General features: G+C 42.3%; 1 protein-coding gene across 3 annotated transcripts; it reads left to right on the top strand.

Moving 5' to 3' along the window:
- The first annotated feature begins 1,077 nt into the window (after positions 1 to 1,077).
- On the top strand, positions 1,078 to 20,310 carry TMEM114 (transmembrane protein 114). 3 transcript variants are annotated; one of them, XM_075514882.1, is made up of 5 exons: positions 1,113 to 1,425; positions 2,603 to 2,683; positions 13,133 to 13,270; positions 15,980 to 16,219; positions 20,121 to 20,310. In XM_075514882.1, the coding sequence occupies exons 1-4, from the start codon at positions 1,242 to 1,244 to the stop codon at positions 16,210 to 16,212; spliced, it is 636 nt and encodes a 211-aa protein (XP_075370997.1). In that variant the 5' UTR covers positions 1,113 to 1,241; the 3' UTR covers positions 16,213 to 16,219; positions 20,121 to 20,310. The 3 variants fall into 3 exon arrangements, with proteins under 3 accessions (XP_075370999.1, XP_075370997.1, XP_075370998.1); XM_075514884.1 differs by lacking the exon at positions 20,121 to 20,310 and having other exon boundaries at positions 1,078 to 1,425; positions 15,980 to 18,605; XM_075514883.1 differs by lacking the exons at positions 13,133 to 13,270; positions 15,980 to 16,219; positions 20,121 to 20,310 and adding an exon at positions 2,901 to 2,976.
- The last annotated feature ends 6,748 nt before the right edge of the window (positions 20,311 to 27,058 follow it).

Below are 27,058 nucleotides of genomic sequence, written 5' to 3' on the forward strand. Positions count from 1 at the left end.
CTGCTGAAGCCCTACTGGTTCACGATAGCTTGTTGCCATGGCTGGGTAATGATGTCACACATTCTGCCCTGTGTCCATGCCAGAAAATAAATGAGAATGACTTTTTTAATGACTAGGAGTTACTTAGCAATTCCCTGGAAGGCCTGAAGTGAATTACGAGTAAGAAAACAAGATGCCCTATTGACCCTACCTGCACTGTATCTTTATACCAGTCAAGTGATGCAGTAAAACCCCATAGTAAATGCTCTGCATATTTAAAAACAAGGTTGTGTTACTGCAGTTTACCTTGTTATCCGACAGACTTCAGTGGGCTGAAGATCAGCAGGAGGCTAGGGGCTCATGAACGGGTGTGCCCTTGGAAACTACGTAACTGTTTATCCTTCCGAAGTTTTTGGAAGAGGGTATACTGCTTCCCTCCATCAGTGATACTTTGACAGGAAACCGATCCCAAGCAGGGTACAGACATCACTGCATCAGGCAGCAGCTGCCATGCTACTGTCTTCTCTCACACCACTTTTCAAATTAGGTCAGATCTATCCTTTTGAGGTCGGCATCTGGAAGGCAAAGAACAAGAGGAAATCTCTTGTAAATACAAACAACAGAAAGGCTGTAAGAACACCAGCACTGTTACTGCCCCCCGGACCTCGGCTTCTGCTCCCTCCTCTCCTCATGGGCAGTGGTGTTTGGAATAAAGAAGCTTCTGTCCTGAGGTGAGACCATCCGAGAGTTTCAAAGCTGCCTAAGCGACCAGGGTACCCCCCTCCCCGCAGTTTCTAGCAGGTTTCCCTTCTAGGAAGGCAGCCTTATCTTCAAGGGCTGCCCTACCCACGCCGAAGCGCGCAGGGCTCACCGCCCCCCTCCCCACACACTCATCCACAGACCTTCGCGGAGAGAGCCAGGCCAGCGGTCGGGGCTGACAGGCAGGGCGGGCAAGCGAACCGAGCGGGGCCGAGCCGGGGCAGGAGCAGGGCCCGGTCGCGCCCCGAAGCCGGGGCCGGGCCGCCGCCGAGGCTGAGGTGTTGCGGCGGGACGCGGGGCTCCCCGCTCCGCCCGGCGGCAGCCGAGGAGCAGCGGGCGACAGCCCTTCCCGCCGGGCGGCCGGGGCGGGGCTCGAGGCGGGCTACCTGCGGCGGGCCCCGCTGGCCCGGCGAGGCGCGGCGCCAGCGGCGCGCGGCCACTGTGGAGGCGGCGCGGGCGCGACCGTTGGGTCTCGCCGCGGCGGGGCGGCGGCGGGCGGCAGCATGAAGGTGAACTTGGGCGTCCTCTCCCTCCTCGTGGCCCTGGTGGGAGTTTCAAGCTTCGTCTTCCTCGTGGTGGCCATCGCGACGGACTTCTGGTACATCATCGATGCCTCCAAGCTGGAGACGTCCCGTAACGGCACGGACGCCCTCAGCTCCCACTCGGGTCTGTGGCGGACCTGCCGCGGTGAGTGCCGCGGGGCGGGCGGGCCGGGCGGGCCGGGCGGGGAGCCGCCCGCCCCGCCGGGGAGCGCTCCTCCTGCCGCGGGGCGCCGCGTCCCACGCGTGTCCGGCCGCGGCGGGGTGGGAGCGGGCTTTGAGTCTCCCCGGCCGCGGGGGGCAACTCCGGCGTGCGGCAGGACCCGCGGCACGGAGGGGCCGAGGCGGGCGGTCGCGGTAGCGTCTTCTTTCGGCTTTGCTTGTTCAGGAAACCAGTCCACTCCCCTTTGGCGCTCATCACCCCCCGGCAGTTCTTTGTCGAGTATCTCTTGTGTTACTTGCCAAAGGAGCCATGGGGACAGCGAATCTTCTGCTGCTGTAACCTAATTTTGCATTAACTTTTAATTCAAACTAAGTTAATAAACGTTAACCGTTTAGAAGGAAAGAGATGTCTGCATTCGGCTCGGGGGGAATTAAGGGGCAAAAGTTCTGGGTTAAAGGCATTACAATGATAAATAATAATACAAAGAATATAAATATAAATAATATTAAACAATTAATAGTTTATATACATAAACAATATAAGTACTATTAATGTGAATGATATAAATATTGTTAGTTTGAAATTTATAAATAATATAAATATAAATACAGTTAACTGAATCCCATACTAACTAAAGGTAAGTGACTAAAGACTCACCAAGTTCACCAAGTAATTGTACAGCGTTTGATCTTACTTGCTATTTCCCAGTTCTGCATTCTAATGAAAGATCCATACACCCTATGTGGATATTATAGGATTTTCACCATTTAGTTTAATTTGTATGCCAGGCATATTACTTTTGGTTTTGATTCCACCATTAAAAACAAGGAGCAGGTAATGTTCATCATAGGCAAGAAAGGATGTTACTTCCAGTGGAGCAGGGGAGAAGGAGCAGGTTAAAGGAGTTCTCCCCTTTGCTGTACCCTGAGCCCCACTGAAGGGAGCAGATGTTTCCCTCTTGACTTCAGTGGTCAGGCCCTGAGGGAGCAGAAGTCGGCCAATGCTGTGTACTGAAAATCCTCTCCTTCCCTACCTAGGAATGACTGTTTTTAAAGCAGGTAATATTATATGAATTATATGTACATGCAAAAAAAAAGAGGATATATTGCAATAAGATATTATAGCGTATTTTTTTCTCGTTGTTTTTTCCCTTCTCTCTCAGTGAGGAGCGAATGTTACCCTTTGATAAACCCCTTCTGGCATGAGAATGCAAACATCACTGATTCACACAGACAGCTTTTGTGTGAGTAACTTTTATATTATTTCTGTACTTTCATCCACCCTTCCCTCTCTCCTTGGCCACGTACAAGGTCCCATTTCTGATTCAGAGGGGGAGCTCTTTGAGACAGTGTTTTGACTCTGCTTCTGTACAATATCTGTCACTGCATGTGGCCTTTAAGTGGGATTACTGTTGAAATAACCATCTATTTGATGTCAAGTTCAGCTAATTTCTTCCACAGGAGCAAGACGTTTCTGCCTGGAATGGCACAGGAAGGTACACAATTGTTAAATATAAAAGGCAAAAATGTTCCAAATCCCCTCAAAAGAGTTTAATCACTGAAAATGCTTAAGCACACATTTAAACTAATCTTTAAGAGAGCTACTTATCTACCCTTTCAGTGGGATTCCTTGCACTGAAAAAAACCTTAAGTATGCGAGAATTTAAGAAAATAAATCAATGACTAAAAGCAGTGTTCGAAGTCTTTGAAGAACATCGTGTTCAAAAAGGTTACTTTAAATTTCTAACTGTGTTGGTTGGTATTTACTTCTTTTTCTTTAGATTCATTTGTCAATGTCAGAATGTTTTCAGAAAGTCCAAACTAAACATTTTCAAATACTTTTAGGCTTCTCCTAAAAGATGATTTAGCTTCTTTGCGTCCTATTCTGCACAATGCTTTGCTCATACATGCTAGTATATGGGCTTACTTTTTTAAAATTTTTTATTTACTTACCTCTCCTCTCTGACTCTGGCTGTTCTCCCCTTGAAAGCAGAATATATGCATTTTTCCTGTGTCTTAAAATGGTACTCTTTCCCTCAAAACTAGCCATTTCCCTGAGCAATCCTTCAGAGAGGCTTAGAGTGTCTTTAGTCTCTTGGAGTAGCACCTCATGATATAGCTCAAAGTGCAGCGAACATGGCAAAGTAAGCGTATGAGGTACTGATGCTAATGTAGCTGTGTTGCAACAGTAACTGGAAAGTTAAAGTAGGAATAAGATCCCAGTGGACTACTGAAACAGCCTACAAACATATTGACAAGTGCAAGACTAACAGCACGGATTGTCTCTCTGTGCTTTCAAATTGAAAAGTGCCATTTCTTTAATCTTCCTTGCTTAAGACAAAGGGCCTTAGCTGCTTGATGTTGCTGAAAACTGTGAGGATCAGTGAAAATGCTTGTCTGCTGGATCACTTAAGCCTTTGAGGGTTCAAAGTTAATTGCACCTAACCAGACTGATCACGTTTTAATTGTGGGCACCTCAACTATTATGTTGGGGATAGTCTAAAATTTCAGGATAAAGTTATTAGCATTTCAAAAGTTGTGTTCGTATTTGCAAAAGATACATCTGTAATTTTTCTCAGGCGAGGAGATTTTAGATTACAGCTCTTCAATGAAAGCTGGATTCTGGAAAAACAAAAGCAGAGACTATACAGAGCTCTTTTTGTTATAAAAATGGTGTTGGCTTGGAAACAAAGGACAGTTCTTTGGTAGTCATGACGTGTAAGAAAATAGTGAATATGAGTAAAAATTGGATTCATAACTATGTTTACAGGCTCTTCAGAGCCTCAGAGAAATTTTTTATCTCTCGCTGTCATATCAAGCACTATTTTTAGGTTCCTGGACAAAGACTTCAAGTCTGCAAAGACAGTTGCAGATTTTATTATAAGCAGGCGTAGTCTGCCTAAAAATGATGAGCTAAGAACCTACTAGGTTTGATTAGAATGCCCTACAGAGTGAACTTTTTGATATTTTAGATGTTCAACTTCAATGCAGTTTCAGTGTGGTGAGGCTACAGACCCACAGCTGAACATAGGAAGTGCCATGTCAGTACTTCTTACTTCTAGGAAATATAGATATTTCTAAGTGACATCTAGGTTTAAGTACTGAGAGATTATCTTCTACTTCAGCCTTACACTTCTTTCTTAAATATTTTCTGACTGTGGTCACTGAATCATATTTAGGCAGATCAAGGCAAACCTTCATCTTCATCTGCAACACATTTTAACTAGAATTTTAGAGGACAATTCTGGGATCATGGATTCCAGTGTAGTTGCAGTGATTTCTTCATGTGTTGCTATATGGGGCAAACAGGCTAATTACACAGCTTCAATCAGTTACTTAAAAAAATTATTTTTTTTCTTTGTGTGTGTCTGTGCAGGTGAGGCACATTCACATGGAATTAATCTCATTCTGTCTAGCTGTACACCCATATTTCTCACTGTTTGATTGGCAGACTGAATTTCAGGAGCTCTGACAATATCAAATGTGTTTCTTGCCCATTGTTCCTAAAAAGTTTAGAAGGGCTGTCTCCTAATGCACTTAAGTAACACATCGGGAATTCTGTCCCCCATTCTTCAGAGTTCCCATACTCTTCCTGGCATGTCTTAAATAGACACAATTGCCAAAAAGATGGGAGAAAGTCTATACCTGAGTGCAAAGATCTGGGTCTAAGTGGAAACAGAAGTGTTGGTGACTGCCAGAAGACAAACCCTTCATTACAGAATGAAAAGCCTTCACATTACTTCTGTCCACATTTCCAATTTCTCTCCTGTTCATCCCCAGCAGATTCCTTTTAGGCTTATTGCGTACTTCAAATAGAGCTCCTGGCAAATTAAAAAAATTGGGCATACAAGTTAAAGTTCTGTGCTACCAGCAATATTATTCAGGCAATCAAGCTAAGTCTTGTTAAGCCTGAGAGTATGATGTATTTTCATATCACGGGAGTACTCTTGAGAAATTTCTCTAATGGATTAGACATAAGCATGCCTTTTCATGTACATTAAGCTTCCATTTCTTTTCTTACCACTCTCTCCAGCTGAACATATGGCATATATCCTCTCTTTCCCTCAAACCCACAATGTATAAAATATTTTCCTACTACAGATTACATTATGGCATGGTTATATTTGTTTAATATTAATATTTGTTTAAAACATCAGCCACTGTCTAAAGAAAGATACCACTAGACTACCTACCACTAGCTTTTCTGAAATTTCTGCATTTAAAAAAAAATCTTTTTACTGGAGATGTACATTTTCCTCTGTCCCATACAGGATTAAAATGAAAGTGTCACTTTTCACAATTTAGACAGTTATTAGGGTCTCTTGGTGACCACTAGAATTAAAGATAGTCCTCTGGAAGTAACCTTTAAAACTGAAATCTGTCAGCAAAGACACCCCAGATATAATCTCTTGCCATGTGTTCTCCTGTGCCAGCTATGGGAGACAAGCAGAAAGAGCAAGTTTTGTTCATGATGAGCTGAATCCATCTCTCACTAAATGGTAAAAGAAGGATGTCACTCTGACTTCAAAGGAAGAAACATAACATTCAAAATCACATCTAAGATGTTGAGGGTCACATACAGAGGGAGGGAAGCTGGTACATAGAAGGAATGGCAATATTTAATCTACTGAAAAATTTTCCCCAAGAGTTGCAGGTTTGTAAAATAATTTATTAAAAAAAACCCCCAACAAAACAAAAAAAAAACCCAATCCCAACAAGCTACCCTGGGGAAAGGTTACTCTTGCGCATTTTTGTAATATAAATATTTTTCATTTACCATGGTCTGTATTGTTAATAATTAGTAAATACTAGTGTAGATTTAGCTAAAGACAGCACCAGTGTAATCCCTGCAAAATGAACAGTTTTGTAAATATTTCTAATCAAAATCCATTTGTACTCTGGACTTGGTTCAAGTCCTTCTTGCAGGACAGATGAGCTGTCAAAAGAAGAAAGTAATGTGTTTCCTGGATACTAATGTATCCTGTCAAAACTATTCTATGAGCTTGACTTTTTGGAAACTCAAGTAACGTGTTCCTATGTGTCTCAGTTATGGCTGGACAGTCACCCCTGCTTGGTAACATAAAAATTACTTCTTCAGAATTAAATGCTATGATTTGCTGATCCTAGAAAGCTGTGGCTAAGTTTTTTTCAAAGCATGGTGAAATTTGTTAAAATGTGGAGATTTTTTTTTGTGTGACTTCCCTCCCTTCTCTTATAGTTTAAAACTAAATTGCCACAAAGCTTTTTTTTTTCTTTTTTCTTTTGGCACATCAAGGCAACATCTATAACGTGTTATTTGACCAAAATGTAAGAGGCCATTTTGGTCCAAAGATGCAAACAGTTGCAAAATTACGAAACAGATAATTTCTCCTGAATCTTAGCTTTGCACCCCAAACTGGTGTGGGGTCCCATCTACACTGCAGAGCTAGGGCTAGTGTTATGAAAAATAATGTGAGCGGAACTACTGTTATTTCTTATAATGGCTGCCTGGTTTGCCCCTGACACACAAAGCAGCTGCATTAGGTACCTACAAGGTATGATTAAGCCTCTGACAATCCTGATTTTTTGTTAGTGACATGAACATCATGGCCAGTGATTGTTTTCCTGTTACAAGTCACTTTTTAGTGCTCTCCTCTATTCCTGAGCCATCCAGAGATGATCAGTTAATGGATGTGGTTTCCACTTATATATGGCTGGAAGAAAATGTTTTTCTTGTTATAAAACCAAGACTGGAGTGTGCAGCTGCCCATGCACAACTGCTTAAATTATTCTCCCCAGAGTATTTTTATTTTTTCTTTTTTAGACAACAATGTAGCTGGAACCATGAGGCTGCAGACAAGTTACTGCTTCCTGCAGGGAAGTTAATGCTTCCTGTAGGGAAACAATCTTTGCAGTAGGGGCAGTTACTGATACCTCAGTTGTTATAATGTAACTGCTGCCTTGGTTTCTTCCTCAACAAAATTACCTTAATAGTACAGTTGACCTAGACTAGATTTCCTTACGGCATGTGGACCCTGTAACAGTCACTAGCCAGCTGCTTTCAGACTTATCCCCACTCTTTATGGGCCTGCTTCATTTTTATTGAGTTACATGTTTGTACTCCTGCTCCTAATCCCAGAATGCCTTGTTCTTTGGCTGCCATTACATTTTTCCTGGGGGATTTACAGTTCTTCACAATTTTCCTTTTGGTTTTAAGTTATCAGAAGGAAACAGCTAGGGCTGGAATACCTGGCAAGAGCCAGTTCAGAGGCCAAGTGAAATAAGACCCAAATGGTGTACATACATAGAAATTCTAACTTAATTGATATGGTAGGTGTATACCTAAACGGATCTGCTTTGTTTGTGAGCAACAGTGCAGTGGTCCTTCAAAGAGGTTCCAGTGAACATTTGCTTCAGTACTTACAGTAGATATTACAATAAATATGTACAGAAATCTGCGATAACTTTAACATCACTGCAGCTGAGACCTAATGAATGACAACTTCTGATGAATGTTCTCATTTTCAAATTCATTGGTATCGTAGCAATATAATGTGAACCACAGTGCATCACTTCATTTAGCATTCTACCCATTCCTAGGATTGAAGGTTTTCGTCAATGCCCACCTGTACCAAGTCTGGCATCATTTTATTTCTACTATCTGCAATTTGTCTTCCAGTTTAGCTCAGAGACTTGTTGCATGAGAAGAACACAAAGCCAAAACGTGTAACACAAAGTCCAGAGCTTAGCTAATTATCCTGGGGTACCCTAACGCTGTGCACTCTCATCCACCATCGTCTTTTCTCTACTGAACAGGAAGGAATCCAGGCCTTCATGTCCTTGGGGTTCAAGCCCAGAAGTCTCACATTTAGCCACAGACAGCAGTTCTTTTCTGTTGCTCTTTGTTTCTCTAAGTTGTTTCCTTCCTTGCAAGCAGGTCAGGCTTTCTCAGAGCACTGTTTCTTCCTGGCTTTGCCAAGTCTTTCCAAAGCAGCCCCACTGGTTTTAGCTACTGCCAGCATTCTGTTTCAGCTAGAGGCTTTTGTCTTTCTAACCGGCTATTTAGTTACTGCTGGGGAAGATAAACGGGTCCTTAATTAAGCTCTTCTGAGCTGCTGCCATTTGGAGTATTTCTGATGAGGTGACTATTACAGATTCCTAGAGACTATTTGCTATTATAAGCTGTGCAAGCAAATCCAAAGTTAGTTTGAAACAATTAAGCTCCAGCATGTTAACAGGAGATGACTAACAAAACTGCTAGATCTGTGGTTGGTTACTTTTGATACCATTCAATTTTTCTAGTTCATTCCACAAATTGCTGTTCCAAACAACTCATCAACAACTGTGTTGGGTGGTAATTTAGAAATGTCTGCCAAATTCACAGATCTGGACACACACTGCAGATGTCATTCTTACAGATGTTTGGTCAGACCTCTGGTAATACAGCTTGGCCTAGCTGATGTAAAACTTCATTAATTCAGATCAAGCAATTAAAGTATTCTTTGCTACAAAAAACTGGAGTGTTTTTTAAAGATTCATCAGTTTGTTTCAGTATTTTCAAGATTAAACTATTGGATCTTTTGTCTTGGACTGACAGGGAACTCGGGCATTGAGAAATAGACATGGGAAACTGAATTCTGTTTTACAGGAAAGTGCACATAGCTCTTCTTGTGTAAAATGCTTGGTTGTTTTTTTTTTAATACTAGATTAATTTCATCAAAATGAAGACAGTTATATGTATGATACATAATGCATAAATACGTACTTCAACACAACCTAAAACTCTAAAATGACTGCAAAATTAATGTTTTAACTTCTTTCACAGATGATTATTGAAGACAGAAACACAGTAAAGATATTTTAACTCATGTCCTTCTATAAACTAATTCTGTCCCTCTAATCAAGGAATATAATGGCATAATATCATATGCCAGACGGCATGAATTTGGATTCCTGAGTGGTTTCCATGGCAGCATTTTAGAATAAGTTTCCCAGGCAGTTGCAGATTTCATAGAAGAAGGATAAATGGGTATTAGGTATTGAACTAGAACACTGGAGGTGATAAAGGTGCTTTTTAACCAAATACAATCCATTAAATATTTCATTTTTAAAAAGCTGCAGGTGATTCATGAGCAATGTGATCCCAGCTGTGTGTAGGAAAAGTAAGGCTATGTCACAGTGGTATTTGTGGGTTTCAGCTGAGATATCCCTAAAACCTGTATTTTCACTGAAGAGGGCATAAAAATCAGAGTTATTCTGATGTTACATGCAGCTGTCATAGATCATTAATGTAATCTATGATACTCCCCAGGAGAATACTCTGGTATGGATTTGTTTTCCCTTTGCTTCAAAAGAAAAGGTTACATTCAGAGCCTTATCTTCTTCACCTGCACTTGTCCTGGCTGAGGTTACAGTCCTAGCTGCAGTAGCTGAAATCACACCGTGAAAAGGAAAGTCAAAGAAACAGCAACTGTTAGTGCTACTGTCCTGAGGTATAGTTGGTTAGCAGCAACTTTGACTAGTGAGGGACATGCGGAAAATCACAAAGCACAGGCCCAGTGATGACCTTGTTTATGTTTCTTCCCTCCCAGCAAAGCCAGGTCTAAGGACAGAATTGCACCATTCTTACATTCTTACTTTTAAAGTATTAATTGCATCAGATTTTATCCCTCAAGGCCTCTTCACCTCTTACATGCAAGACCAAATCTAAGAGGACACATGGATGTCAAAATGGTGGGGAATCAAAATCAGGCCTAATGCCTTCAGGAAGCACAAACAGGGCAGAAGACTAGCCTGTTCCTGCTGCCTCTCTAGAATATGAGAACTAAATTGTATGCCAAATCTCTGTTCTGTCACATTGTGTTGCATCACATCCCTGACACCACTTCTAACTATATACAACTCCTGAACTAAGTTCCATGGCTATTTCTCCTCTTGGTATTCAACTAAGATTTGCAAACAGGTTTATACGGTCCCCCACAACATCCTTCTCTCTAAATTGGGGAGGTATGGATTTGATGGGTGGAGCGTTCAGTGGACAAGGAATTGTTTGGATGGTCGCATCCAGAGGGTAGCGGTCAATGGCTCAATGTTCCGATGGAGATCAGTGACGAGTGGTGTCCCTCAGGGGTCCGTACTGGGACCAGTACTGTTCAATGTTTTCATCAATGACATTGACAGTGAGATCGAGTGCACACTCAGCAAGTTTGCAGATGACACCAAGCTGAGTGGTGCAGTTGACAGGCCAGAAGGATGGGATGTCATCCAGAGGGACCTGGACAAGCTGGAGAAGTGGGCCTGTGTGAACCTCATGAGGTTCAACAAGGCCAAGTGCAGGGTCCTACACCTGGTCGGGGCAATCCTCGGTTTCAATACAGGCTGGGGGATGATGTGATTGAGAGCAGCCCTGCGGAAAAGGACTTGGGGGTACTGATGGACGAAAAACTGGGCATGAGCCGACAGTGTGCGCTCGCAGCCCAGAAGGCCAACCGTATCCTGGGCTGCATCCAAAGAAGCGTGGCCAGCAGGTCGAGGGAGGTGATTCTGCCCCTCTACTCTGCTCTGGTGAGACCCCAGACCCGCAGTACTGCGTCCAGCTCTGGGGTCCTCAGCACAAGACAGAGGTGGAGCTGTTGGAGCGAGTCCAGAGGAGGGCCACAAAAATGATCCGAGGGCTGGAGCACCTCTCCTATGAGGACAGGCTGAGAGAGTTGGGGTTGTTCAGCCTGGAGAAGAGAAGGCTGCGGGGAGACCTTATAGCAGCCTGCCAGTACTTACAGGGGCCTATTGGAAAGACGGGGACAGACTTTTTAGCAAGGCCTGTTGTGACAGGACAAGGAGTAATGGTTTTAAACTAAGGGAGGGCAGATTTAGACTGGATTTAAGAAAGAAATGTTTTACAATGAGGGTGGTGAGGCACTGGCACAGGTTGCCCAGAGAGGTGGTAGATGCCCCATCCCTGGAAACCTTCAAGGTCAGGTTGGACGGGGCTCTGAGTAACCTGGTCTAGTTGAAGATGTCCCTGCTCTTGCAGGGGGGTTGGACTAGATGACCTGTAAAGGTCCCTTCCAACCCAAAGCGTTCTATGATTCTATGATTATACACAGTAAGCTGAAGATTAATTTGACCATCAGCGTCTGAGAATTGCTATAGATTTGGGTTTCTTAGCCAGCAACAGCAGCCATGGCCAATTTTGCTGAAGGAAAGCCCATGGAGTATCCTCAGATTCAGTAGCAAGGAGGGAAAGTGCTCCCTTCAATGCAGAATGCTGAATTCGTGCTTTCTGATCATCACCTGATCCTGATGTGGGTGCATGTGGGACTAAATACGAGAATATAATACCAGCGTAAATAAAAGGAAATGGAAGAACAATAGGGTCACCTCCCAAAATTTTGTCATTTGCCACATTTTTTCTTGTGAGCATGTTCTGCACTACACAAAACAAATAATTATGTCTTGAAACCACATTCCACTCAAGTAAAGAAATCAACAGTGTCTGCCTTGATCCCATGCAGGCTGTTCCTGACCTTCCAAGGTTCTAGAGCTGAACAGAGATACATACACAATTGTGTCTTATCTTTATAATGATATTGAAGAGGATAAGCTGGATCCTTAGCCAGTGGCAGATGGAGTACCTCCACTTCAGTGGGCAGTTACAGTGACTTAAAAAAAATTATCATCTGTTGACACACAAACTGTGATCTCTTCACTGACTCCTTTTCCTTGGGAACCAGCTAATGGTGTATTGTTGTTCCTCTGTGAAATTAAATGAGACACTGAAGCCCAGAGCCCTTCAGAAAATGGATTTTAGGTTTTCCTTTCTCAGTAACTCTGCACTTCACTCTGGTATGAAATAAATGGATACTGGAAGCTGAAATTACTTTTTTTTGGTTATTATTCTAGAAAAAGTTGGGTTGAACATTGTGGATAGATTGCATGAGAGGGAACAATGGCACAAAGATGGTTTATGATGGAAAAAACGGTGTGATATGAAAAAATACATAGCAACCCACTGTTTACACAGCCATTAAAATCTTATAGGGATCAATAAAGACTAATGTGAAACATTTAGCATGGGAGGAAGCAACCAGGATAGGTTAATATTCTCAGTGAAGCTGCTGTAGAAAACAATGACAGACACAGAATCAGAGCTGGATGGGAAACTTTACCTCTATTGATGGTCAGCTGCAACAAAGGAAAAGGTCAACAATTTACTAGGTCAGTTCAGCAGACAACGTGTGACAGAAAAGAAAGCATTTAACCAAAGCATCTGCTGGATCTCGCCACCCAAACAGAACAATGCCACTCACTGTGATCTGTATGATTCAGATAACCAGGACTACTTTTTATTAAGGTTGTCAGTGACTACCTGATATACAGTGCCTCACCTGTTATCCAGCTAGGCTTAATATCTGAGAACGGTTTAATTGCTTAAATATATCCATGTAGACATATCCTTTTTGTTTGTGGTCCCTGTTTGAAATACAGGCTGCGATCCTGTGAATGGCTTGCTCTGTATGTTACCTTTTTCTCCATATCATATATTTGTCCTGCCAACTTAAACTGAAAAACCAAGAGACTGTCCAACTCCTTGTTTGTGCAGCAAAGAATAAGGCTTTGATCCCGATCAGGGGCTCTGCACTCAATAATTATTAGTACATCCAATGACACCATAATAAAATATTAAAATATTAACTTTCTTCATTTTTCTCCAGACATGCATGGAACATTTGTCATCCTGATGCCTCTCAGCCTGATATTGATGATTTTTGGAGGAATGACTGGATTCATCAGTATTCTTGCCAGGGCCTACCTACTGCTTCTAATGACGGGACTGCTTTTTCTTTTTGGAGGTACTATATCAAACTCCTGGCTTAACCGTTTCAAATAATGAGAGATTATATCTGGGAAACATCACTTTGTCTTTCAGGGGAAAAAAGCTAAGCAAGCGTTTGCTTTCAGAATAATGCTGGTGTTCATTCATTTGGTGTCTGCTCAGCTCCTGACAGGATTCTGGAATAGAAAGCTGCCACTTAGAGTCAGGAAAGGCAAATAATCACACACAACCATGCATCCTTATGGAGTGAGCCACACTTTGAAGACAATGTGTTTGCTGTGCCTATTAACACAAAAGATTTAATACCTTCTCAGCACAGTGCCCAAATTCTTTACAGGCAAGGTAATGGAGTAATGGAGAAATGACTTTGGAATTAGTAAAGCATAGGGTTTGACAGCCTTGCACAGATCTTAGAACTATTAAGAAAACTGACATTTTTTCAAAGGCATTTGCATGTTCCTGAAAAGGGTCTTGCTAGGCATTCCTGGGTTAGCTCCTGCTAGTTTTGAACTAGAGTGGTATCCCCAAACTGTGGGTCACAAAAGGAAACCCCAAAGAGTTATTTTATTTGGAATGTAACATTTCAGTTTGAAGCTAGTAACATTCTTTTACATTTTGTTTTTATTATTTTTGCTGTAACCAAAACCTCTGTGTTTTAGAAAGTCATTTATGAATTAAAACTAAAAACATTCAGTTGAAGTAGGAAAACTGTGTTTAAATCCATCTCCATTTTCTTCTCCAAATAGATTTTCAGTACTGTTTCACAATGTAACTTGAAACGGAAATTTTCCCCAACAGAAAAGGGGATCCTCAGTATTGGCTCTCGTCACCTGATCATACAGTCCTGTTTCTAAAAAGAGAATGATAACTGATTGCTGGAAGCAAATGCTGCTGTCTCAAAGACTTGACTGACCTTTTTAGGCTGAAATGCTCTTACAAAGACCAACCATCCCCCTTTATGCTTTTCTTCCGTGGAAGGAAAAAAAAAAAAGTAACTTCTATTTCCTTAGAACATCAGAAAGCTGTATGCACTAAAAAGGCTTAGGCTATTTGAAAACTACTCCACATAGTAAGTGAAAGATGAAAAGCTCTGAAGTGCAAAGCATGATTATCCTGCTGAGGGCTGGAGTACTGTGCCTTTCTAAGACACCTGGGGTTGCAAAGAGGGAAAGGAAACACAAAGACAGTATTAGGAGAGGGGTGCCTGAATGTGTCCTGAAGATGCAACTAGAGCTGTTTCCCAGGACAGCGTGAACGGACTGCAGGGTGTCCTCTGGTGTGAGACCAGACCCTCCTCCTGCTCAGGTGGTATTGTTCAGCTGTTTCAGCTGCACTGAGGGGATGCATGTAACGGGGATGCACAGTTTTATAGGATATTCCAGCTCACGAAGCTAGGTATTGATAGTTCTGTCTCAGCAGAAAGAAATATTTTATGATGCAATTCCAGAAGCCTAGGTGTTTTTGAAAATACCAAAACTGATATGTTCCACATCCCAGGACATCCTACATGCTTCCTCATCTTTTTTGAAATGCAGCTACATTTAAGGGGGATCACAGAACTCAGCGTACCTTGTTGAAAATGTCAACAAAACAGTCATTTCCATTTCTGCAGACAAAAGGTATAGAGAAGTGATTTTCTTCCCCCCTTGCAGAGGACTAGGGTAAGGTACAGGCATCATAGCATGGTTAAAATCAGGAATATGAATATGAATTTTGACTGTTGGATAACACAATACACTTCTGTCTTGGTTTGTCTTTACTCAAACTTGTCTTTCTGGCAAAAATGCAGACTCATCTAGACTTACACTGTGATTTAACAGAAAGCCAGACCAAAATTTTTCTCCCTCAGAATCAGATAAGACACTTATCTTGTCCTACAAGGGTTCCAGTATCTACTTTCCCTGGGCTACAGTCCTTTAATCTAGGGCCTTTCTATTGCATCTTTCCTGCCACTGATCCAGTAAAGTCATGTTAGTGTACATCCTTTTGAGTGACATAGATGCCAGGCCCAGGGTGTAGCATGTACTTGTGGTAGATGTGCCATTCCCTAATTTGGCTAGCTTCTATACGGTCCTTTCATTCTGAAAATGTCTGGCTTCTTGTTTGAACGCCTTTATTAATTTATTTTTAGTCTGCTCCAAGGGTGTCTTTGGCTCAATTATTTGGAAGTGATGAATAGTCATGATGCCACAACACTTGGTGGGAGGTGACAGTAAAGACCAACACATTTACATTGAACACTCAAAACTTATGATACTCAAAATTAGAAACCAGCCTAAATTCAGGTCACTGACCTGAAATCAAGAATGTCTGTCTCCATGGGCTTTCTTGCATAGACGTAGACAACTGTACGTGGTGCACAGCAGTGACAAATCAGGATGCATTGTAATACAGTAGTGAAAACAGAGGTACACATGCATTAGATATCTCTAAAAGACATGACTAGCTTTTTATTGTGGGAGGTTTGCTGTTACACATTTTGATTCAGTATTTAACAGTGAGAACACATTAAACTCAATGGACAGAAATAGCCCTCCATTTACTTCCCTCTCACCCTTCCCCAAAAAACAGCCTCAACTAGATTTCAAAGATAAACAGAGGCTAAGTGGCAATTTGGCCTCAGTAGATAAGAAGGAGTGGCAAAGAAGCCCTAAGAGTTATCAGATTAATTATTTTTAATTTCTGCAGTGGATACTAACTAGCTGAATATGTTTTTCTTTCCCAGCTCTTGTTACACTTACTGGGATCAGTGTCTATATTGCATATTCAGCTGCTGCCTTTGAAGAAGCTGTCTGCCTCCTGAGGAGTAAGGATCTCCTGGTGGAAATCGACATCAGGTTTGGCTGGTCGCTGGCACTAGTCTGGATCTCCTTTGTCACAGAAGTGCTCACCGGGGCTGTGTTTCTCCTGGCAGCAAGAGTTGTGGGTCTGAAAAGGCGACATGAACAAGCGTTATGAACAACAGGTATCAGCGCAACAACAGAACCCTGCAGAGCCTAGGAATGTGGATTGCTTGGTCCATCTGGTCACTAGGGGTAATAAAAGTGGCAAGGCTGTGACTGAGTATCTTGCCAGCTGCCATTAACCCTCCTCACAGTTAGCTATAAGACACAAAGATAAATCAGTAAAACATTTCAAGTGTTGTCAATAAGAAAACCCTTGTGACTTTAGAAGAAAGTACATTGCTGTGTTAGTGTTTCCAAAATAATTTCAGCTGGCAGCTCATAAGACATCTCCATTCATTGCTTAGAACAAGACAGATTTCTTGCTTTCTTTTCTCCTTTCTGCTGTCCCAGTAAAGTGCCTCAGAGTACCTTGCAGGCCAGCCTGCGTCGTCTACTTAGCTTTTGGTTTCTCCTCTGAGACTCCTAATAAGTATGCCTGGGATTCCAGTCATGTTCGCAGCCTCTACCAGCAGAGCTGCTCTGAGATGGCTACTTTGTGGTAGGTAGTGTGACCTTCCTACTGCCTTTGGAGGACCATAGAGATATATGATATCTATACACCTGAACCCAGGGAGAAAGTGTGAGGTGTAAACGTCCTCAATTAATATTGCATACTTAACATGGTTTTATTGCACAAAGTAAAATCAAAAGTAAAGATCCAGAATAGGAAGAACTTCAGTCTATTTGGAGAACTCCAGTGATAATCCCCAGCACTCGGGCATGGCTAGGACATCTAGTGAGGGATATTAATCTTTACTCTGGTGTACACTTTCTGTATTTATAAGGTCTTTCTTTTCCCTCATGTATTCCCAAAGAGATCCTCTTCTCTCCTGTACCGCAATCATACTATTTCTTTGTGACAACACACAAAAATGGGATGATTTGAGAAACTAGAGAACCCCAGAAGCCTAATCCATGTCAGCTATGTGTAATGTCTAAGGAGAGACACAGCATCATGTTCTCTTTCCTAAAATCATTGCTTATAGGGTGAAAACAAAGAAATGAGTCATTTTTCTAAAAATGAGCTTTGGTGCTATGATGAAATGAAAGGATATAAGGCCTAGATACTGTGAATAACTTGATATTAGTTATCCGGCAGACGGTAGTGACTATGATGGTGAAATCCTCAAGTGCAGTGCAATGGTGAGTGTACCCACATTTGTGCAGCAACGGCATAACAAGAGAAAGCTACAGCTGCTTTTCCAGATATTTTAACTAACTACTGTAGCCAGCCCCAATCTATCAGATGCTGAGACTACATACTTATCTCTTTCAGCTTATTACTAGCTGCTTTTTCAATTCTGTAATGCAGAAGATGTATCTGATGCATTTCCCAGATTTTACGTAGCAATTTTGATGATGTTTCCTTTTCACGAAATCAGTAACATGCTTTGTGCTAGAATATGTTTAACTTGTGCTGAAAACTGCTGAGTAAAACTGAACAGACAGGATACCTGAATTTCATCTCAGATGCCAAGCAATCTAGTTTTTCTTTATTACTTTTTCATCTGGGTAATAGCGTTTAAGAGAAAATTTACTCCAGTGCCCACTGAAGTTAATGAAGAAATTTTCCCTGACCACTGTGCCTTGGGATAAAGACTTGAATGTGTTAACAGCTCCACTAAATTTCTGTTAGATCCTGTGTTTCTGGAGGACTCCAGCATATTACAGTTCAAGACTGTGACTCAGGAGCTGTGTCAGCAAGGCACACTGTGTCATTGGGCAAGTCCCTTGTACTTCCTCCAGTAGTGCAAAGGGCATCATTTACCTACCTCTGTTAAACATCAGAAGAACTTTATCATTGTCTTGTGTTAAAGACTGCACGTTTACTCTTACTGAGCTCAGCTCTGATCTTACTCCCACAGTACCAATTACTTTACAAAAAATAGTGTCAGGGAGCCTCCAAGAGCTTACAGTCTTTGGAGATATAAGGAAACATTATTACTACCATCCTGTGAATGGAGAACTGAGGCAGAAAAACTGCCCAAGGTCACATGAAACCAGAGTTTCTGAATCCCAGTCTAAAACCTTAGTTGGCAGACCTTTCTTGTTATCAGAATGAAATAAGGCTAGAATTCCTGAATAGACTGAGCGGTGGAAATCCTGTGAATAGCCAGTACAATTTTGTAATTCTCACTTGCTCCCATATTGGTTTTCACATATTTTCCATGTTGGCTTATGTTGGGACTGTGTAATTGAGTCATTTTACAAGTTAAAGCATATCAAATCAGCTCTATAAGAGTAGGAAAAAAAACCTTTGTAGCCAAAATTCATAGAATCATAGAATCGTTTAGGTTGGAAAAGAATTTTAAGATCAAGTCAAACCGTTAATCTAGCACTGCCAAGTCCACCACTAAACCATGTCCCCAAGCACCACATCTACACAGCTTTTAAATACCTCCAGGGATGGGGACTCCACCACTTCCCTGGGCAGCCTGTTCCAATGCTTGATAACCGGGCAGCCTGTTCCAATGCTTGATAACCCTTTCGGTGAAGAAATTTTTCCTAATATCCAATCTAAACCTCCCCGGCACAACTTGAGGCCACTTCCTCTCATCCTATGGCTTGTCACTTGAGAGAAGAGACCGACACCCACCTTGCTACAACCTCCTTTCAGGTAGTTGTAGAGAGCAATAAGGTCTCCCCTCAGCCTCCTTTTCTCCAGGCTGAACAACCCCAGTTCCCTCGGCCGCTCCTCATCAGCCTTGTGCTCCAGACCCTTCACCAGCTTCGTTGCCCTTCTCTGGACACGCTCCAGCACCTCAATGTCTCTCTTGGAGTGAGGGGCCCAACACTGAACACAGTATTCGAGGTGCGGCCTCACCAGGGCCGAGTACAGGGGCACGATCACTGCCCTAGTCCTGCTGGCCACACTATCTCTGATACAAGCCAGGATGCCATTGGCTTTCTTGGCCACCTGGGCACACTGCTGGCTCATATTCAGCCGGCTGTCGACCAACGCCCCCAGGTCCTTTTCCACCAGGCAGCTTTCCAGCCACTCTTCCCCAAGCCTGTAGCGTTGCATGGGGTTGCTGTGGCCCAAGTGCAGGACCCGGCACTTAGCCTTGTTGAACCTCATACGATTGTCCTTGGACCATCGATCCAGTCTGTCCAGATCCCTCTGCAGAGCCTTCCTACCCTCAAGCAGATCGATACTCCTGCCCAGTTTGGTGTCATCTGCAAACTTACTGAGGGTGCACTCGATCCCCTCGTCCAGATCATTGATAAAGATGTTAAACAGAACTGGCCCCAGCACAGAGCCCTGGGGAACACCGCTTGTGACCGGCCGCCAACTGGAGTAAACTCCATTCACCACCACTCTTTGGGCCCGGCCATCCAGCCAGTTCTTTACCCAGCGAAGAGTACACCCGTCCAAGCCATGAGCCGCCAGCTTCTCTAGCAGAATGCTGTAGGAAACGGTGTCAAAGGCTTTCCTAAAGTCTAGGTAGACAACATCCACAGCCTTTCCCTCATCCACTAAATGGGTCACCTTGTCATAGAAGGAGATCAGGTTAGTCAAACAGGATCTGCCTTTCCTGAACCCATGCTGGCTGGGCCTGATCACCTGGTTGTCCTGTACGTGCCACATGATGGCACTCAAAATGATCTGCTCTATAACCGTCCCTGGCACTGAGGCCAGATATTCCATGTGCTTAAGTGAATCATGTAAAATGTAATATTTCTATGTTTTGGTGCTGGCGAAGCTATTTATAATCCAATTTGTATGATGTTACTCAGACATTACTGTAAGCTGTAATAGTAAAATACCATCTGAGTTATTTTTTGAGTGTTTATTACAGATGTTATTTTACAGTGGGTTTGAATCTTGCAAAATTAAATAAAATGTATCTCAGAGCTGGGAATTATTTACAGAGACATGGAAGAACTAAGACATATATTTTTCTTTAACTTTCTCTGCAGATCTATTCTACAGTTTATATGATGCTTTTGAAGTGCCTGTGTCACATGTGGTAGGTATTTATAAGATACTTATGCAGCTACGAGAGAAAATACTCAAGTGATGAAATGTAATTAGAAAGCCAATTAATCTGTTATTGAATTAGAGCAATCCTCATTTCCAAGGCTTTCCTACATTTCTCATTCTGGCTTCTTGCAGTATCTGGCACAATGGTAATAAAGAGTATCTTCTGCTCCTGAATATTTGTATAACACCTGAATTTCTCTGGAATTCCTTCTGAATACAAAGAAAAAAGGATGGTTTGGAATAGTCAAACAAACCTTGAACATTTTGAAGAATTACGCTAGAAAGAGAAAACATCCTGGAAAGGACTTTATGTAATTTGATACAACTGACCTTATCAGCTTCTTCCTCTTACTGAAACTAGTGTTTATTTAATACCCAGTTCTTGGCTGTATTTTCCCCAAAATGCATTACCGAGATGAGGACACTGACTGTTCCCATTACTTTCTGGTGAATTGCAAACTCATAGGTAATTGGCCACATTTAAAGTGAAGAAAAACAGATGTACTGAGCAGAGCAGTACTGTTTGAGCGGGTGGAGTGCACGGAGCTACTGGCCTATACTAGTCACTAATTTAAAGGCTTCCTCAAGGGATAACAGAGAAGGATAGGGGAGGTCAAAGGAATCCTTGAGGGTGAAAAAACTGCAGATACACAAGACATTCAGAGGAGGTGCTGGTGAATATAATGTAGACATGGATTCAGTCTGGGTCTGTGCTGTTCCTGAGCTGGCTCCTGCAGAGCAGCTTGGATGTCTCTGTATACCTGCCTCTGATGACCAAGGGGACATTATTGGTTCAGACACAGCTTCGGTTAAAGTAGCTCCATGCATTTGTTGATCACTGATCCAAAGCCAATAGACCTGATTGACTCTATGCAGACACACGTGATTCATAATTTCCTTCTTCCAAATTTAAAAGGATGGCAGGTTGGAGACCAAACCTGCCGGGTTGGTCAGCAGGCGGAGAGAGCCAGAATCTGCCCAGAACCTCTCCACTAAGGTGACCACAGCAAGGCATGGAGTGCCTGCCCACTGAAGCTGTTAGGGGAAACTGGAAGTGGCCCATGAGATAGATCCAAAAGACTTAGATTTTCCCAAGCTCGACTGACAGCAAGCAATCTTGGCCTCCAATTGTATCACTTGTTTTGCATTGTTTTGCAAATGAAATCCCATGATCTCAAACTATTTAAAACTGAAAAACAAAATCTGAAGAAATCTGAGCCTACTTCATAAATACAGTTGTCCTTTTCTCTGGTTCATTTTGTAAATTCCTTGCAGCAAAGCAGTTCATAGTTTGCCAAGATATATCAGTAAAAAACACATGTTCCTTGGCCTCCTGACTGTCATTTTCACATTAACAGACTAAATAGCCCCAGCTCAGGACCAAAAAGGTTAGAACGAATGCTCTGGCTTTGTACTAGAGAATCAAACCGTCCCCAGCATTGGTCTAACCATGCTCAAGAGAGACTCCTCTGTGCCTCAGTACTCAGTACTTGTTTGCTAAGTGGGCACAATTGTTAGCCCAGCAACTGCAAGCTCACAGGAATTTGGTCAGATGTTCTTGGAGGCCAGACAAAAGTACCTTGAAGGCCAGGTTCAACCCACAGAGTTTTAGCCATCCCTGGTTTAGGTTACAGGTCTTTAACTATTGGATTGCATTCTAGTTAGGTTACAAAAAATCAGATATTTTTACTTTTACTAAAACATTATAGTGCTCTTTTACTGTAATAGCTTTCTCCTACGTTTTACACGTCAGCTTTAACCCTAACTAGGCCCTCAAACTTTTCCCTCCCTTTTTGCCAGTCCTTTCAGCAGCCATATCACTGTTACATTCACTCTTTGGATGCATATTAGCAGTGGCAGTATATACTGCTGGGTCGCATCCCACTTTGGTGTTTGTATTGCTAGTAATCATAGTTTGAATGCTCTGACTTAAGAGACCTTTTCCGTTTTATAATGGTTTGCACAGAAACAGCGGTCTCTGCTGACATCTCATGGCTACACTAAGCAGCTGACTGTATTTGGAAAGAAACAATTAATTTCTGTACATACTATTTTTTGCATGGTTTGAAGAGCAGAGGAGACTGTCATGCTCACTGGGCCCTAGCTCCTGTATTTTATAGCTCAGAGAATCTCATCTAGAAACTGCTGAATCCAAGTCAGTAACGTCTTCCAGCTGCTGCCCATCTTAAGTTAAAATGTCAGGTGATGGGAAATGTACTGTTAACCTTCCCTGTTTTTTAAAAAAAATAATCACAAAACATTCTTAAAAGTTTTTACTGCTTCTGTTCTTAGGAGATAGATGCTATAGCCATTCCATTGATGGTTATGTTTTGATCAGATCAATCAGTATTGGTTTTTGTTTACATTTGTGTCATAAATGTCAAAATTATTAAGCTGAAACTAATCAAATTGAATATCTGAGGGTGCAAATAATAAGAGAAAAATAAATAGCTTTATATCATGGCTTATTTCCTGAATATGACAGACTGTCTAAGAATTGAACAATTGAAAGGGACAGACTTCAGGGTTGGTCCAGAAAATGTAAGAAGGGTTCTGCAGGAAACAGCATGCTACATTTTTCTGTGGCTTTTAATTTCTTTACCCTCTCCAATAAAAACATTTTTTCCAACAGTCAAGAAGTTCTGCTTTCAGTATGAGCTGAGCAACTTCAGTGAGATTCACCAAGGCATTGTTGAATTTTGAAACTATGCAACAACTGTCAAAGTAGAAGAGACCAACTCTAACCTCTCACATTTATTAGATTCAGTCTTCCTTTCCTGGGAACTGTGGCAGCATTGTCCACTCCTGATCTACAAATATACCTCTGCATAGACTACTCAGACACATCGTAATTCTTCCAAGCCGAAGTACTAAGATAGAGCAGCTCCTCTAAAAAAGTGTTCTTAGCTGTGGTGCAGGATCAGGTGGTTAGACTTATATGTTGGATGAACACTGCTTGGGAATAGTTCCTTCATCCCTGAACTATAGTCCCTCAGCAGACAAACAGCAGTTGGTTAACAATCTGCAGGTATGTGGAGTCAGGTATTAGAGGGAAAGGAAGAGGGATGCAGTGCCATACCCCACTGTAACTAAAGTGGCATTGACAGATTGAAATCTCCTGTTATGTGTGACCTAGCTTCTGAGCCTATCACCTAAGAAAACCCATCTTTGTGATCTTACAGGAGCCTTTCAGGTTCCATCACCATTGAGGAGAAGGCACTAAAGTTAATACTTGTAAAACTGTCAGAAAGGAAGGGATGTAGGACTGTAAGTACGCACGTTATCATCAGTTAATGAGTTACTGCTTATCAGCCAAGCTGTCAAAACTGAATGTATTTACACTCTCGTCATCTCACATCACTCTTGAGAATTAAAATGCATTTATTCAGAACACCACCTTTACAGCCTGGTCCCGTTTGCATGATGGTTTAAGCTAATGGGTTTAATATTTCATTTGGAGCAGCCCAGAGCGGATGAGCAGTGAAGTATTAAAAAGTAGCATCTTAGTCCTTGTCATAGTCCGCTTATACCACTCATTTCAAAGCTAGCTGAAAGACTTCTTGGTTGGGGTTGGAGGGACGGCAGGCAGTTCCCTGAAGAGGTTTTGGCTCATTATTTTACTGTTTTCATTTTTGCCAAGGACAAGGCAAACACATGTCATGGAAGGCTGGGACTCTCTCAGTGTAATGCTCCCTCGGTATGGAAAGGAATTGGTCTGCCAATAGCTGAACAGCATTTGCTAATGGCTTACGCTTCTGGACAACACATCTGGCTGCTGAAGGAGCTAACATATTTCTCCATCCAACCTGGCCTTCTCAAATATTTATAAGCTAATGTTGTCTGTAATGCCTGCAGCATATAGAGAGGCTGAACTGAATTACACTGTGGAGGAGTCTCTATTTCCACAGCCTTTTGGAGTTGGCTGCATCAGCACTGTGAAAACCCTTTGGCATCATAAACCTTTTATTGCCACAGCTCCCACTCGCCTAGTATTATACAGTGAAGCATTTAATTATGCAAAAAAACCCCACATAAAAAGAATTTTATAACTGTCAGGCAAAATCCATAGAAGGAACAAACTTTGTAGGACTTGCAATAACAAGTCTTTTGAGTTATCTGCCTTTCTGTTTATAAACAGTACATTACAGGCATGGCAACAGCTGTAGCCAGCAGACTTGGAAGCTTTATCTCCTTCCTGTCTGTGGCAAACTTCACATATGACAGGACCTTGATTTGGTCCAAGGCCCTAAAATGGAAAAGTTCTACATAAGTAGCTGAGAAGACCAGGCCTGTTCCATTCAGTGAAGAGACAGATAAAAGACCTGTTTAATACAGTGTGCAGCATAAAAGTGTAAATATTTCTCAAAACTCAGGAATAATGCAATATTTGATGAAAACAAAAGAAGAAAGAAATAGCTACAGGGTGCTTTCGCAGCCAACAGAAATCAAGACATTCACAAGCATATCTTTTAGATTCAGACCACAGGATTGCCTCAGATATTCATTGTTTAGGCTGCTACTATAATTTATGCCAACACCCAATGACAGGACTTAGTACTGTGAGTTTCATTTTGCTGAACAGGTGACAATTAGAAAAAACCATCTTTACCTGAATCATTCAGTCCCCCTGGTCACATGCATCACCAAGACACACTGGTCTCGGTCTTGAGGTACTCGGCACACAGTAGCAGTGAGGGTTTGAACCAGCTGTAACTGACTGTCCTGCAGGCATCACTGCAATAACGCCTGCAGACAAGTAGAAGAAACAACGTCACCGGTGACCATGTCTTAAAGAGAACTCTTCTGCCTGGCTTTTGTGGTGTGCCACAGATGAACCTGTAAGCGGAAGCTGGAATCCAGCTGAATAGCAACATCTCTGCCGAATGGGCTGGTTAACCAAAAGGCACAGTACAGCATCTTTATTGTCCTACTTCAGTGAGCGCTTGCTTGTCACATTAGCATGCAGAGACACATGACTGTAACTCTGTTCAGGGAGCTCTGCTGGGCTGGCTTCCTCTTGAAAGTAAGACTTGTTATTCCCCCTCAGGGGTCTCTGGCTCGCTCGCTGCATGGGTAGCCAGGAGGCTGTTACATCAGCAACATAAATGAGAAAAAAGTCCACTTCCTGTAGAGATATCCACCAGAAAAACCACACTCCTGCTCCCAAGCCCCTCCTGGGCACAGACCTGCCCTTCAGAGTCTGTCTTGGGCTCCCTTTCCTGCTCTCCTGTTCACCAGAAAGTCCTTTTACTCCTCCTTGGCAGTAATAGCAGTGCATCGGGACCCTCTGTCACCATAACAACTGGGATATCTGTCTTATAATTCAAACTGCCCTCTCTAACTTCAAGGGCCTCTTCCTACACACCATCTAGAGCTCATCAATCCTTCCCTGAGCAATTCTACATTCTTTAGTGGAGTAGTAACTCCCACACCCACTCTTTCTAAAGCTGCTTCTCTGCCATTTTATTTCCAAAAGCCTGATGAACCATATACTCAGCCATTTGGGAAAAAGATTGGATTTGATACAGGTAAGCCTTATTCTTTTCAAAGACCAGCTAACCCTGTGATTAACCCCATTGTCTTGGGTTTGCCTGTGGGAACAGTTGCCCCAAGGAGTTCAGAAAATAATCCCGCAGAGAGCAAACTGCTCACATAGCAAATCCCCTTGTAACTCCCAATTCCTTTGGAATTTAGACAACATGACAAGCATTAAAAGACTAAAAGCTCTTAGAAAGCAGCATGTCCCTCCAACATGACAAGTGCATCCCCAAAATCTTATTTAGCCGCTAACTAACTTTGTGACGCTGGACTAACTGATATCTGTTTCTGTACTTCACCATCTTTAATGGCACTGTTCCTACGCAATTGCCTCAAGCTGAATAAATGACTTTACTAAACCTCCTCAATAGCTCATTTAGCATTTGAATCATTTTCATCAGATTTTCTTTCATTATATGTAGAGATTTTAGCCTGTGCTGTCAGTTGCAACCCATACAAGCACTGCAAGTCAATACCAATATTTTCTACTAATTTGGAAATTAGGTTAAAATGTGATTACCCTCTAAATAGCACTGTTACATGGGAAATAAGGATACAGTGTAAATTAGTGCTTGAAATGGGTTTTGCAACACACATAATCATAACTTGGCATTTCACCAAACTCATTTATAAACTGTTATCACGACATGGGCACCCAGCTTACTGGTAGCTGTTATGTATGAATGTAATTTCACCGTACAGAAGCAGTCCCTGTGATAACAGCATTGCCAGTTCTATACTGCTGTGCTTTGCCTGAGCAGCCACTGCACGTCACTGTTGTTCCACACAGAAGAGTCAAAAGAGACTCGTTTGTGTGAGCAGGTCGCACACTCGGAGTCTATTTGCCTTTTCAAGCAAGGGAAGAAAATGTGCTACAAACCAAGGGATGGAGCTTACTGAAGCCAAGGGTTTTTTTTTTCCCAGGACTGAGGGGAGGCCATACCTGTTGCTCTTTTGCTTTTTCATTTGCCTGTGCAAAAAGGCTTTATCCATCTTTTCTCTTTAAAGGTGTAAAAGGAGAATGGTCATTAGCCAGGGACACAAAGATCCTGAGGGAATTGCCTGCTCTTCGCAGGCCCCGTGTGAACTGTGACAAATCACTAAACCTCTTGATGCTCAAGTTCTGCAGCAATGACACCGTGCCCTGCCTCACGGCGTTACTGTGAGGTCTGAAATTAAAGGTATGAGATGCTCAGGTATTGCTGTAGAGCAACATCATGCAGACCTTCTTAGATCTGGAGCATTTCTTCCTTTAAAGCAAAGGGGAAATTATGTTGCGATTTTAGAAATAAAGAGCTTGCAAATTTGGCATGATTGTTAAGCCTAAAAAGGCAGC

Source organism: Mycteria americana, chromosome 12 (assembly GCF_035582795.1).
Source record: "Mycteria americana isolate JAX WOST 10 ecotype Jacksonville Zoo and Gardens chromosome 12, USCA_MyAme_1.0, whole genome shotgun sequence".
Lineage (NCBI taxonomy): Eukaryota > Metazoa > Chordata > Aves > Ciconiiformes > Ciconiidae > Mycteria > Mycteria americana.